Source organism: Corvus hawaiiensis, chromosome 15, assembly GCF_020740725.1.
Source record: "Corvus hawaiiensis isolate bCorHaw1 chromosome 15, bCorHaw1.pri.cur, whole genome shotgun sequence".
Lineage (NCBI taxonomy): Eukaryota > Metazoa > Chordata > Aves > Passeriformes > Corvidae > Corvus > Corvus hawaiiensis.
The window spans coordinates 1,696,784-1,711,521 of NC_063227.1; the positions used below are offsets into that span (position 1 = coordinate 1,696,784).

Below are 14,738 nucleotides of genomic sequence, written 5' to 3' on the forward strand. Positions count from 1 at the left end.
AAAGGTCAGTTGAAACAGAAGGCGAGTAGGTGGAGAGCAAATTTCTATCCATAACAGAGTTTATTCAGGTACCAAAATTAGTTTTAAATCTTGTTTTGGACCTCTGGAATGAGGGGAGAGACCAGCAAAGGACTGGGAATTGGATCCAAGGTGTGATGCATTGTGAGGGATGTCTCTGTTTTCTCTAAATGCAGTTGTTTAGGTCGCACTCTGTTATTTAAGTGGGAAGTTTCCACCAGGTCTGGGCTTTGCCATGTGCCAGGGGGAGCTGCCAGGCGTTCCAGCTGCAGGGAATGCGGTGCTGTGGCCAGCAGGGCTCTGCTCTGGGCCAAGGATCCCTAATTCCAGCTGGAATCAGGAAGATCCTGCCCCACCACAACACAATGGCCATCATTACCCAAAGCACAATTAAAAGCAAAGATCAATTACACTTCAGTCGTTTCAAAGCTCAAGGTGCCCTTCAGAGCCTCGGCTCCCCCACCAGACACAAACTGAGGCAGGACTTCTGATCTTGAATCTTGTATTAGGCCAAATAACAAAACGGGGTTTAGCTTCACTCTAATCTCTTTTTCCAACATCCAGGCATATTGCAAGAGATGATCTTTTGAAAATTGAAGGAAACGGTGCTATTTTAAAACTCTAATCCCCTCTCCCCTTTGTAAGAAATAAGATAAATATCTTGATTTCACTCAGCACAGTTACAGGAAGCTTTTCTCTTGTCAGAAGCTCTCGGTTCCCTCTGGTGAGGTGTTTTTGGAGCTGGGACAAGGCTTCAGCAGTGTCCTGCTCTTTGGGGAGCAGGGTTTTGGGGAAGGAGGGTTCCTCTGACACGGGGGGACAATTTGGGCTTTGTGGAACATCCACATTCCTGGACCCGAGGGGTTCTCTGCTCCTGGATCCCGCAGCAGATCCCCAAATCTCCCCCACGCTCCCTGACTCAGCCCAAAGCTGCTGTTGGAGGGACCCCGATGGTCTCAGCTCCCTGTGCCCTGCTCAGGACCCCTCACAGCCCCCAGTCACAGGGGGTGTCCCACCAAAGGCTGGCACTGTGCAGGCTGGCACTGCTGCCAAGCTGTGAAACCACGCCAGGGAAGTTGGAACATAAGTTTGGTTGTAAATATTGGCAAAGCTGCATGAAAAAATTAAGAAAGCTCCTTCGAGAAATGACAAAACTTTTTTTAGTTATTACTGAGTCTAATCATCTCCTGTATTTTTAGAGAATCCCTTCCCAGGTTGGCAGCTAATGAAATTTAGGTGAAAACCAAATTACCTCTTGACTATTTAACAACATTAGCATTTACAGGCAGCAATCAGATCCCCGAGCTCAGGCTGTGGTCTGGAGCCACTTCTGCTGGCACAGGGAGCTGATCCCTGAACTGAAACCTCTGGAGTGGAAAACACATCTTGAGCAACCTCTGGCTGCCCTGCTCTGGGGCTGGGGCAAAACGAGTGAATTATCACTGAAGTCACCATTTTTAAATGCTCATTATTTGCTGTGTTTCTCAAGCTTTTGCTCAGGAATTTCAAAAAAAAAAAAAAAAAAAAAATTAGTGGGAATGTGCTTTATCAGTGCCTTGGCAAGGGGGCAAGTTCTTCTCTGAGGGTGCCATGAATAAAGGAACTGCTGGAGAAGGGACAACACAGACCACAAAGCTCTGCAGGTGCCACCAGCACAGAAACTCCACAGTTGCCTCCAAAATGCCTCCAAAAATGCCCTGTGAAAAATGCAGAAGCAGGGAGTGCTGGGGAATGAAGGGAAGGGCAGAGCAAGACCAAACGATCCACCTGGGGTTAAGGAACTTGTAGTGGAGAAGACAGAACCTGACAGAGCTCTGATTCATCTTGCAGGATCATTGAAATTCCCAGGCACTCCCAAATTTTAACCCTTTCCCAACCCCCAGCACTGAGGGTGTTGCTCTGCCACGGGAAGCTCTGTGGTCTCTGCATCTGTCTCAGTGCCCAGGGAAGGATAAGGAACAAGAGGAGATGTTTTACCTTTAAGCCCAGATCTGTGAGAGAAACCTGCCAGATCCACCAGGAGCAGCTCTGAGGAACAACCTCTGTGTTTCCTGAGCTAAGCCACAGCTGCAGCCCATGAAATCCCACCCTCACAGGTGGGATGGGATCACTGCTCCACCCCCGGGACCACCCTGTGCTGAGGGGGAATCCTGGCTGAGAGCCACTCACCACAAACCATTCCAAAAAAGCCATCACAAACCATTCTGTGGTTCCATGATTCTGTGATCACTCATCCTTTTGCTCCACAGCTCTGACCTCTTCCCTACAATCAGCAGGGATTTATTTTTATCCCAACAGATCCAGAAGTTGTTAAACCTCTGCAAACTGGAGCCCTGAGTAGCTGCACTCCAGTTCCAGTGGCAGCAGGGGACACTGGGGCTCGCTGCAGTGCCAGCCCCCAAGGTGCTTGTTTCTGGTTTTTCCCACTTTGTTTCTCTTGGCTCTTTCAAGAGAAAAATCAGGATGTGTTTTCCTCTGGAGAAATCCAATTGACATTTGGAGGAGACCTCTCTGTGCTGGAAAATGAGTGGTAAATAAACCTCTCACTAGAGCTTTCCCTGAAGGGACCAAAGCAGTGCTCTGAGCACTTCTGAGAGGAAATAGGAACACATCAGAGTGACCTCCCTGACCCAAATGCTCCAGGGTTTGTCTGCTCTAATCATTGCTCAAATATATTTCACCCAAAGTCATCTCCTTTGCTGTGGCAAAATTTCACAACTTGTTTTATCCAGGAATTCCAGCAATGCTGACCTGGCTCCCCATCCACTTGTGCTGTACAGGAGTTCAGTGATTCATGGAGGCAGGAGTTTGTTGGTTTGTGTTGAATAAATATCTGCTCATGGCAGAAGAAATGCAAACAATCTGTTTCAAGGGGAACATGGAATTTTTCAGATGATTTTGGCTTTTTTTTCTGGTGTTGCACAGAACCCTGAACATCCAGAAATCTCCATCTATTTACAGTTCATTATTGTGCTAATTTTTGTCCCATTCAGCACAAGGTCTGTCCCTCCTGCCACTGCTGTCCCTGCCAGGGAGCAGCTGTAAAATCCCACAGGCACAACGTCCCCGTTTGCAGAAGCTCTTGGTCAGGAAGAAGCAACTTTGAGGTTGGAAAAGGAGGGTCTGATCCAGGTGCAGTCCCTGTGGAGCTCCTCAGTGGGGTCGGGAGCAGCCAGCCTGACAGGAAGGTTTCAGTATTTCACTGCTGGACACAGCCCCTTGTATGTCAAAGGCAGAAAAAACTCTATCTATGCCTTGGGAGAACCTGCCTAAGTAACTTTCTCTTCCATCCAGGCTGGATCCAACCTTTTTGGCATTAAAGAGCAAAGCACCGAAGAAATAAAAATTCCTCACCTGAGATGAACTATCCACAAACTAAAATTGGTTGGGTTTGCTTTAATGCCAACCCCTCTGTCACCACCATCAGGGCATATTCTGCACCAGGGACAGAAGTCACACTTCTTATCAGTCCCAAAGCTGAGGAAAACACACAGCAATTGCTCTGTGAAGGGCTGGTGTGCAGAGCTGCATCCCCCCAGCACCTGGAGAGAGGAGGGAATGCAGCAGTGGGAAGTGGGAACTGGAGAGATTGGAAAGGCAGGAGATAATCTGAACAGAGCAAAACAGGATTTATAACAAACAGAAGTGGACAAGGGCTGCTCTGTCCCTCCTCCCACCTCAGCACAGGAGCATCTGGATGTCCCTGAGAGAAACAGGCTGAGCCTGGCACGGTGCCACACATCCATCACATGCCCAGGGCTCTGGGACGGGGCACCATGGCCACCAAACAGATTTTAATCAGCAGAAAATAAATATGGTGTGATGCCCTTCATGGCTTAGAAAGCCTGAGGGGTCTGACTCAAGCCCTGCCTCACCTCCCATCCATTTCATGGCTCAGGACTCTTTCCAAAGCTTCAGAGATCACTGCAGAAGGGAGACTGGGGCAAGATCAGAGCCAGCTGGGAAGTGCTTTGGGTCTGGTTTAGTGTCTGGGTGGATCCAGCTCTGAACACTGACACAACCACCAAGTCCTTGTCTGTGTGTGGAGACTCAGGCACACACCTACCAAAACCACCAGATCTAGACAAAATCTCTGGACAGCTGCACAGAAACACCTCTGGTTCTGTCCAGAGCCTGCAGCTTGTTTTTTGGGAATTACCTGTACTTCCCTCCCTTCCTCCTGCTGTGCCTCCCACCTCTGGCTCAGTGTCCCATCCCCCTGAGTCCCCCAAATCCCTCTGTTGTTCCCCTCAGACCAAACAACACCAAAATTCACGCACAATTTCTGCATTCTCCCAGCTTTTGCTGAGCACGCCTCTGCAGAAACTGCACATTCCAGCACGTTCCTGCTCCCTACAAACCCAGGCTGTCCGAGCACCCTCAGGATTTCTTTCACCCCATCGCTTCCTATGCATTTAACCCACGGAGATGTCGCAAAACGAACTCAACCCCGCACAAATTCCTCCTGCTGCTGGCTGTGGGCAGCACTCACCTCAGCACGTGCGTGGAGCCGTTGATGGTGGTGGTGGAGCAGGGCACGGTCTGGCCCAGGATGGAAGGCCTTCGGTAGCGCTCATCACCGCAGCACAGGATGATGAGGAAGGCACGTCTGAAGGCCTTGTTGAGGAAGGCATAGAGGAAAGGGTTCAAGCCCGAGTTGATGTAGCCCAGCCACAGGAAGGCCGTCCACAGCTTGCCGGGCACCGTGTAGTTTATGAAGGGATCCACGATGTTGGTGACGAAGAACGGGGCCCAGCAGAGGCAGAAGCAGCCCATGATGATGCACAGGGTCTTGGCAGCTTTGGTCTCGGTTTTCATGCGGTGGGTGCTGTGCTGGTCAGGGGGGTGCTGCCGTGGCTCCTGGGGGTGCTGCCGGGGCTCCTGGGGCTGCTGCCGGGGCTCGGCCGGGTTCCCCGCGCGCTGCAGCAGCCGGATCTGCCGCGCGTGCGCCCGCGCCGTCACGTAGATGCGGTGGTAGGCCAGCACCATCAGCAGGAAGGGGATGTAGAAGGCCACCACGGAGCAGGTGATGGCGTAGGGCTTGTTCACCATGAAGATGCAGTAGGTGGAGTTGGAGGCTTTGTTGAACTGCCTTTGCTGGATCTGGGGTGCGGAGAGGAGGATGAGGCAAGGAAGGAGGGGAGACGTGAGAATCAGAGCATGGGTTGGGTTGGGAGGGACCTTAAAGATCATCTTGTGTCACCGCCTGTCGTGGGCAGGGACACTTTCCACTAGACCAGGCTGCTCCAAGCCCCATCCAACCATCCTTGGATGCTTGGACACATCCACAACCTCCCTGGGCACCCTGTGCCAGGGCCTCCCCACCTCACAGGGAAGGATTTTTTCCCAATATCCCATCCAACCCTGCCCGCTGGCAGTGTGCAGCCATCCCCCTTGTCCTGGCACTACAAGCTCTTGTTTATTCTAACAGGAACAATCCAGTCTCTTATTTAAGTGAGAGCTGCAAAGGCCAAGGGGACCAAGGACTCCTGAGGTGTTTGTCGGAGGCCAGCTGGGGCTTGGCCTTCTTTCCAAGGACTCCTCAGTGAACTGAGAGTGAACGTGGGTAAAATCCTCTCCCAGGGCCACCACTGTCCCAGTGTCAGTCCTTCCAGGACAGAGTCACTTCAACCCCCCTTAAAAATCCCCTCCAGAAATTCAGCAGCCCCTCTGCACTGGGAACAGAAAGTTTCTCCTTCTTTTTCCCTTTCCCTGAAAATTGCTTTTTAAAGAACATCCAGCACCCAATAGATTGGATTGGTGTCGCTCCCTGGCTACTCACCAGATCAATGATGCCAATGCTATTCCAGCCTTGCATGATAGGGAGGAAAGAAATGAAGGTTGGGATTACCCAGCACCCTCCCAGCATCACCGCGATGCGCAGCGGGGTCATCTTGTTCCTGTACACCAAGGGCTGGCAGCAGATGGCATAGTACCTGCAGGGCAAAAACGGGGGAGAAACTGTCAGGGGACACTTCCAAGCCTTCTAAAAATTAAATTGTAAAGCTTTTTCTCCAGCTTGTTTCACCCCTTTCAAGATAAAGGGATAAAAAAAGTCTGTAGCCTGCTTGCCTTGGGCCTCTCACACAGGAGCTCGGGATATTTCCACAGCTTCATGGTGGCTCGCAAGGAAAAGCCGGAGTTTTGTGCTTTCCAGCCAGGGAGAATGAGGCACAGATCAGTCTGTGGGTTGTCTGAGGTTGCAGGGCAAGGGAGAGATTCCATATCCAGCCCTCCTCTCCCTCTGCACCAAGGGTGTCCCCACCCTCCAAGGGCATCCCTGTCCCTTCCTTCCTGTCAGCTTAACCAAATTTCCGACCTGCACTGGACATTTATTGTGACAAGGCTGCAGAAGCTGTAACCACAAATTAACAAAGCCTCCCAAAGCTGTGAAAATGCCAGGGAAATGAAGGGTGCTTTTCCATAACCAAGCTCCCTTTCTACTTCCCAGGAATCCACCTCTTTTCCAGCTGGGCTTTAACTTTCCCCAGGACAGGGCAAAGGTGTCTTTGCACCATCAGGGGGATGTGCCCTGAACTCTCCTTCCTCCTCCTGATCCATTCCAAATATCCCAAGTACAACAGGTCCCTGGCTACTAAAACAGCTATGGCCTAAAAACATCTTCTCAAAGAGATAAGAAATCAAATTTTCTGTTTGTTTGATCCCTGTGCCACCCCCTGCCTGTGGATGTCTGCATCAGGAAGGGGTAGCAAACCTAAAACTGGGAATCTCTGGCTCTGAAATTATTATTTATTTCTAGGAAGACCAGATCAGCAAATATCCAATCGCAGACTTTCAGTGGTCCTGACCTGACAATCAGTCTTAGGTTCCCAATAAAATTTTTTTTGCTCTTTATTTTTTTGGATTCCAGCACACTCTGTAAAAAAAATTATGAGGTCAGCAGAACCATGAATTAGAGAAATTAAATCAGCAAGCACACCTGTGTGTATTCAGGAGCTGCTCTTCGAGATGTGCATTTATTTCATCAAGATTTGAGTGGGAACCAGGAGCTTTGTCCTAACCAGGCACAAAAATACAAGAATTTCCATTTTTTCCTAAGGCCTTTTTTTTTTTTTTTTAAAGTCATGTGGAGTCAACTGAATTGCTTTATTTTGATAAAATCAGATGATATATTCCACACAGAGGCTTGAAATAATATCAAAGTGTCAAAAGAAAACATTTCTTAAAAGTCTCTTAGAAACAAGATTCAAAATGTCACAGGGGAAAAACGCTGAAACAGGCGTTCAGCTCCTGCAATTTGATAATTCCTCCGTTCTCCTCTGGTTTCCTGATGAGAAAGCAGCCTGTTCCTCTGGAAAGCTGCCCTTCCAAAGAAATGGGGTTTGCCAGGAGCAAACCTGTGGGTGAAATGTTCCTCTCATGGAGCTCCAGCTCCCCTGGGGCTGATCCCTGTCCCAGGAAATGAAGTGATGCTGAATCCCAACAGGATTTTTTGGGATGTTTATTGGGACAGAGGGAGCTTCCCTCGGTATCAGAGCTGCTCCTCTGACTCTCAAGACAAAGGATTCATACCTGCACTGTTTAATTGTTTCTTATCTCAGAGTCACCCACTGCAAAGTGCTGGACATCAAAGGCACGGAGCCAAGTCAGAGAGACTCCATTCATTTGCAGAAAGGGCAGAAGAAATCCAATAAATAAAAGGATAAACCCAGACAAGACAGCAGCTGCCCTTTGACAAGTTGGATAAGCAAACAGGAAAGGAAAACCACTGTACACTGCTAATTAACTGCAGCAGGAAAACAATTCTTGCCAGCAGTTGGAGCGATCACATTTCTCTGCTCCTCTCCCCGCTGCAGCTGAAAGAATTGCACTGAATTGTTCCTGCTATTAAAGGCCATTAGAGTAAAAATTATGCCTGTAAAAATGACACCTTAAGCTCTCATATTTCTTCCCTCCCAGTGATTCAGCAGCAATTTTCCTCCACTTTCACGTCAAAAGATTTTATTTCATTTTCGCTGGTGCGCTCAGCGAGTCGAGCTGGGCTCCTCCTGTCACTGTTTGGGGTGACAGAGTGCCCTGAGCAGGGTGTGGGTGACAACTGTGTGACGGGGAGGGAGGCAGAGGAGCAAGCACCCACTTCTCCAGAGCCCAGCAGGATTTCCATCCAAGGAGCCAGGTAACAGCGAGCTGTGAGTGCCAACAGAAGGCTCGGAAGTCATAGCTGTTCCTGATTTGATGTATGTGGTGGCCTGAGCATTTAAGCAGCTATTTGTTCACTGGGAGAAAAGTAATTGTATCTGTGAGATTATCAATAGTTGCAGTCAGAGGCTGGAATAAAGACATGCTCTGTGTTTCTGCTTCATTTCAAGGCAGAGCTGTTTTGCTGGGCTCCTAAGGAGTATCTGTTATTGCTGCTGTGACTGTGTGATGGATGAACATCAAATGCAATGCATACACATGATTAATGCCACGTCCAGGCCCAATTAAATATTAATTCTCTCTATTATCAGTCGAGTTCCTTGCAAATGTTCACTTCCCTGTTACCTATGGCAGAGCAGATGATGTGGAACATCCTCTCCTCTGCAATGACATTCTCCACTGAAGGGGAAACACAGGAATCCCTTCCTGGAGCTGCAGCTCTTCCAATAAAGCAAATGTTATTATAAGGCTTTTCCTTTTCCCTGTCAGACATTTGCCACAGGAATGAATCAAGTGCTAACATTTTACAGGTGGCAGAAAAGAAGAAATCCATTATTTCTCTGGCCTTATGGCTCTTCTGGCCTCTGCAGGAATCACAGAATCACAGGGAAGGGACTTTGGAAGGGACCTTAAAGATCATTTCATTCCATCCCTGCCATGGCAGGGACACCTTCCACTGTCCCAGGCTGCTCCAAGCCCTGTCCAACCTGGCCTTGGGCACTGCCAGGGATCCAGGGACAGCCATAGCTGCTCTGGGCACCCCGTGCCAGGGCCTGCCCACCCTCCCAGGGAGCAATTCCTTCCCAAATCCCATCTATCCCTGCCCTCTGGCTGCAGGAAGCCATTCCCTGTGTCCTGGCACTCTCTTTCCATCTTCCCTCAGGCACTGCATGGTCCCAGTTAGGAACCACTGCAGTTCCACACCCTGGATCTGACTGCCAGCAGCCCAACCCAGCTCTGGGCCCTGGCAAGGAATTATTTATTTATCCAAACACCTCCTCAATCCCACGGCTGTGGAAGAGCTGCCCTGGAGTGCTCAGCTCCTGCCTCAGGCCCGGTGATGCTCTGACCACACCACTGCTCCCTCCTCGCCTCCTGGGCACTAGGGGAACAGAATTACTGAGCTGCAGGAGAGAATTCCTTGCCCTTGGGGAGAAATGCAAGGATCTCCCTGGTTTGCAGTGCAATTTGGAGCTGGGAGCCTGTCGGCACTACCCTGCAAGGAGCTCTTGAGCTACCTCAGACAGACAAATCCACCCCCACCCTTATCCACAGCCTGGCTCTGGGGGTGGCCCACACTTCAAACGGCTTGGTGTCATGTGCATATGGAAAATGATGTACACAGCATCTGCCTGATCATCAGCGGGGCCAGGATGAGACACAGAACAGTCACCGAGCACTCACACTGAGTAATAGTTCACCCCCTCTTCAATAATCGAGGAGAAAAGAAGACAAAAGGATGGGAAAACTGGAAAAAAGAAGACAAAAGATGGAAAACTGGAAAAAGGAAGATAAAAGGATAGGAAAACTTGAAAAAAGAAGACAAAAGGATGGGAAAACTGTGGGTACTACTGTGTGTCTCCCAAAGTTAGGGTGCAAAGCCAAGCCCTCTGTCCGTGGGAAGTCACTGTCCTTGTCCCTCAGGGAATCCAGACTGGGACAGAGCCTCCAGCTGAGCCCTGACCAAGTGATGAACCTAAGGAGCCATGATTTCAATTTATTTGTGCCTGTGGGAAATTAATCCAGCACTGCTGTTGCTGATGTTTCAGTGAAAACAGGTTCTGGCCTCCGTATAATCAGATTTTAACTTTTTTTTGGAAAGAACAGCTCTTTCTATTTTCCTTTTTCCCACTGAGCAAATAACTTTTGGGCTCTCATTGTGCCAAAGCAAACAAAGTTCTGCATCGTTGGTCCTGAAAATGTCCTGAAATGATTATATCTAACAAAATTAAATTCATATTAGAAAAACAACGGCCTGCTGGTGTTGAAATAATTACACTGAGGAAAATGCTAAAGAGAACAGTTAATTGGAGCTGGATAAATTTAGCAGGGAACACAAACAAACGTGTGCTGCCAAATGGAGAGAGAGGGCTCCTCCATGGCCCCCGTGGGGCTGAGGTGTGTGGAGGGTTATTGGCAGCAAGAGTGGCAAAATAAATGAAACATTTCTAGAGGGTTTGCAACGATTAACAAAGGACAGAGCATCCCTCAGCCTGTGCTGTGACCATTTGCTCTGGGATTTTCCTTAACACTCTCAGGCTGCAATCCTGCAAACCCTGGGGTGTTTTTTGGGCTGGCAGGGACAACTCCAGAGCTCTGTCACCTCTCACAGCCGCGGGGACAGGCTCCAGCTGGCTTTGTTCAGCCCCTTCCCTGCGCTAGCTCTCGGTCCCTCCACCTGAGCACTGGGAGCTGCCCAGATCCAGGTGAGATGGGCACAGGGGATTTACAGCCTGGCCAGGACTCCAGCTGGAATTTGGGGCATTTAATCAGACTGTAACCATTAATTACTGACAGCTGTTCCAAGTTTAGGAACTCTCCCCACTAACAACCTCCCCGTGCCCCTGGGCAGCCGGGGGTGTTCCACGGGGCACTGCTGGGCACGGCAGCTTCCTCCCAGTCTGGGAAAACACCCTGTGCTCCCAACCAGGGCCTGGGCATCCTTCGGGCACCAGTCCATCCCTCGTGCCTCATCTGTGATGCCACAGCGAGGGGATGAGTGTGGAATGCTGTGCCGGAGCGCTGGGAGGGCAGTGCCCACGCTGTGTCCCTCAGGGGTCCCCTCCGTGCCCCGGTACAGGGACAGGGCTGCTGTCACAGGATGTCACCACAGAGCACAGGGCTTGGGAGGCTTTACAACATCACCTCTCCCACAGGATTGGGCTAATTTGCTGCCTGAGCAGTCCATTAATGGTAATTAATGTTTGCAAACGGCACAAGGAGCATCTGTCACTCTGCTCTGCCGCTCTCTGGATGCATCTGCCGTGCTTTAGCCCTGCTTTAGCAGGGATTTTGGGCTGTGCCTGAATGTAGGATCGGCTTGGGATGGACAGACACACCCAGGGCTGGTTTGTGGTGTGCAAATGTTTGGAATACTCCAGCAAACAGCACCCAGCAGAGACACCGCCTTGGGGAGAACTTCCTGTGCTGGGACAGCCGGGAGGGTGCAGGGAGCAGGGTGAGGATGCTCCAGCTGCACCCAGAGGTGCCAGATGTGCATCCAAACCCAAAACCACAGATGTTTTTGTTTCTCTGTTGTTTGTCCCCCTCACAAAACTTTGAGAAGTAATTGCAGTGCAAATTGGACTGCAAATACTGGAGCAAAAAATTCCCTTTCCTGACAGGTTTTCTGTATTCGGAGACTCCCTCAGAGCTCCTGGGTCTGTTTATCTGCAGTGCAATTATTTTTTATTGCACTGGCACAAAGAATGGACACGTGTGCCTAAAACATGCAAAAAATAAATATTTCAAGGGTAAACCTCTCTATTATATTAGACTATCAAAGAGGGGATGAAAAACCATAAGGCAGTGGCAGCAAACTTTGGATTCAGTGAGCCCTGAGACACCTTTGCTACCTTGGAAAATCCCTTTTCCAGCTGACACTGACAGTGGCTCTCTGCAGTACTTTTCTCCCTGTGTCTGAGCAGTAAAATCAGTTCCCTGCTGGAACAACGCCTTGGAGAATTCAAGCCTCAGTGCTTGTTTCCTTCTTTTCCAGAGGCAGCAGTGGAAACAGATACAAGATATTATCAGATAAAAGTCTTTTCAAGCAACACTTTGTGAATAAGTTGAAGGGAATGACTTTCCAAACAGAGCCTTTAGGATTAGATTAACCACCCAGTTTTCTTTAAAAATCCCTTAAAACTCACGCTTGCATGTCCTGAAATAAAACAGAAGGCAGGAAATAGATCACAGAAAAAGTACCCACTAGCAGCAGCAGACTCCCATAAATTCTGAATGAACACAAGAACAAACAGCTAAAAAGAATTGAATTAAGCCCTGGGAAGGAAGCAGCGCTGCCCCTGCAGCCCAGGGAGGCACTGGGGATGGAGAACAGATCGAAGCTGGGCTGAGTCATCCTTCCCTCCACAAAAACCTCTCATTCATCCACCTGCTCTGCCCTTTTGGGGCCATCCACTGCCTTCTCCTCATCTATTCTGGCCCCTTCACACTGTTCTCAATCAGTTCTCACTGTGGAAAAAAACCAGCTAAAAACTGTCAGAGAAATCCAAGTTTCTGCCAGCGAGCTTTAAAGCCCAGGTGGAGGGGTATCCCTAAAGCATCAGCTCTGAGCCACGGCTGTCCCAGGATCTGGGGGACAGATGGGGACAGGCAGCAGGCTCTGCATGTGGGGCATCTCCAGGAGGGCAGGGAAAGGGGGAACCTCCTTTCTGTGCCCCCCACACAGGAAGATCCTCATCCCCTGCTGCAAATCCAGAGGTGAAATCCCACTTTCCCTTCTCTCCACAACCCTCTCTATTTAATGAAGAGCCTGGAGAATCAAACTGCAACATTTCAGAGAGCGAGGTCACGTCCAGAGCGCGGTGCCCAACATCTGCTTTCCTGGTAATTGGCTCAGAGTGGCAATTTGTCAATGTTTTGAAGATAACGAGCTTCTCATTTGTGTCCCAGCTATCGAAACTCGCAGATAAGGATAGGAGCTGTGCTTGTTGGACACCAGCTTCTCTCTGGATACAAAACTGCCTGTGCTGGTGCCCTGTCTCCCACCCCGGAGAACTGCTGCCCATCAATACAGAGGTTAAGCGATTTTTTTTTAAAGTCTGGCTGCACTCAGACTCTCAAGATACTGAAATAGAACATATTCAAATATCAGCTGTCACAGTGACGAGAATAATTATGGTTATTCTGGCCCTGTTAGCAATACTAAGTAACAGTGTTTTTAAAGGTATTGAAATCTCCACACAGAACTCAAAGGGGAAAAAAAAAGCTCTAAATATTATCAGAATAGCCAGAATGTTTTCTACTGAGTGTTCTTCTTGTGAAAAGTTCTTATGGAAGTTCTGCCATTTACCCTGAAAAACTGCAGACAGCAGTCAAACAGAATTGCTCGCCATAAATTATTGAGGCTTTGGGCTTTATTTTTAGGTGACAAGAAAAGTTTGAAAGAAAGGAAAGTTTTTAGGACCTCCCAGGAGATTTAGGCTGGAAAAGACCTTCAAGATGATCCTGTGCCCAATCCCCACCTGTGTCCCCAGCCCAGAGCACTGAGTGTCATATCCATCCTTCACCTCCAGGGATGGGCACTCCAAACCTCCCTGGGCAGCCCCTGCCAAGGCCTGAGCACCCTTTCCATGGGGAAATTCCTGCTGCTGTCCACCCTGAGCCCCCCCTGGTGCAGTTTGAGGCTGTTTCCCCTCATCCTGTCCCTGTTCCCTGGGAGCAGAGGAACATCCCTGCTGGAACAACACCCTGTGCACGATGCCCCTCCTCTGCCACAGCTCAGCTCCCTCCTTTGGACACAGCCCAGGTGTCTTTTTCTGCTTCCAAGAAGGAGCAGAGCCACCCCTGCTCAGTGCTGCCAGCAGAGCTGTGCACAGAACAACCCAGGCCCTCACCATAAATCTCACCCCATTACAAGTTGCTCTGCCCTCATCAGAATTCTCTCCAAAATCACCACTGGGAGAGATTCATTGCTCTGCCATTCCCAACAGGTCCATCTTTGCCCTCTGGCAGCTCAGGATAACCAAGAACACAGCAGAGACTTCAAGCAATGCCACTCTCCAGCTCGTACCTGTCCAGGGAGATGCAGCAGAGGTGCAGGATGGATGCTGTGGTGAGCAGCACATCCAGGGATGTCCGCACCAGGCAGAACATCTCTCCATAGATCCAGTTGTCCTGAACCAGCTCAATGGCTCCAAAGGGCATCACCAGCACCGACACCAGCAGGTCAGCAAAGGCCAGGGAAACAATGAAATAGTTGGTCTTGATTTTCCTGAAAGGCACAACACAAAATTAGGGTGGGTTCAGTGCAGCAGCCTCCACACATGGAGAGAGATTCCAGCCTGATTTTGGGTTTAATCTGCTCCATCACACTAAAAACCCCTCCCTAACACACTCCTCACTTTATACAGTCACCCCTGGCTTGCTCCTGGCTTTTAAAGCCAAATGTCCACCGTTTTCCTGGCATAAACACATCTTTCTGCTCACCCAGAGCAGGCAAATGGATGCTCACAGGCCTCTGCATGTGGCTCAGCCTCACAGCTTGCACTGGAGACTCTGGGGTGGAGGAGGGGGATTTTATTTTAACTTGTAAATGGAGAAAATCCTTCCAGAAAGCACAGAGAATAATCTAGACTGAAGCTGTAATTTCAACTTGAAGAGTACTTTTAAAATCACAACAATAAAATAGAATTAAATCCATTAAAAATCCCACGCAGCACACAAATAGAGGCTGTTAAATATCTTTTTCTGCTCCTAAGGTTGGGCTGACAATTCCCATGGTTAGCAGCAGCCTCAAGACAGGAATTGTGCCTGTGACCCCCTCAAACTGTGGGCAACACTGTCATGGTGGAGCTGCACACCTGGCCCTTGGTCTGTGT

The 14,738-nt window shown here is 49.5% G+C and overlaps 1 protein-coding gene across 5 annotated transcripts in view; it reads right to left on the reverse strand.

The window, feature by feature from the left end:
* HTR4 (5-hydroxytryptamine receptor 4) overlaps nt 1–14,738 on the reverse strand; it is a 70,102-nt gene that overhangs the window by 20,526 nt on the left and 34,838 nt on the right. For all 5 annotated transcript variants that reach the window (XR_007206985.1, XM_048320097.1, XM_048320098.1 and 2 more), the window contains 3 exons: nt 13,931–14,131; nt 5,801–5,954; nt 4,511–5,121 (listed from right to left, as the gene is read on the reverse strand). Coding sequence is in view for 4 of the 5 variants with exons in the window: in XM_048320097.1 (XP_048176054.1) it covers nt 4,511–5,121; nt 5,801–5,954; nt 13,931–14,131 (966 nt within the window). In the remaining variant the exon portion in view is untranslated. The remainder of the gene's footprint in view (nt 1–4,510; nt 5,122–5,800; nt 5,955–13,930; nt 14,132–14,738) is intronic.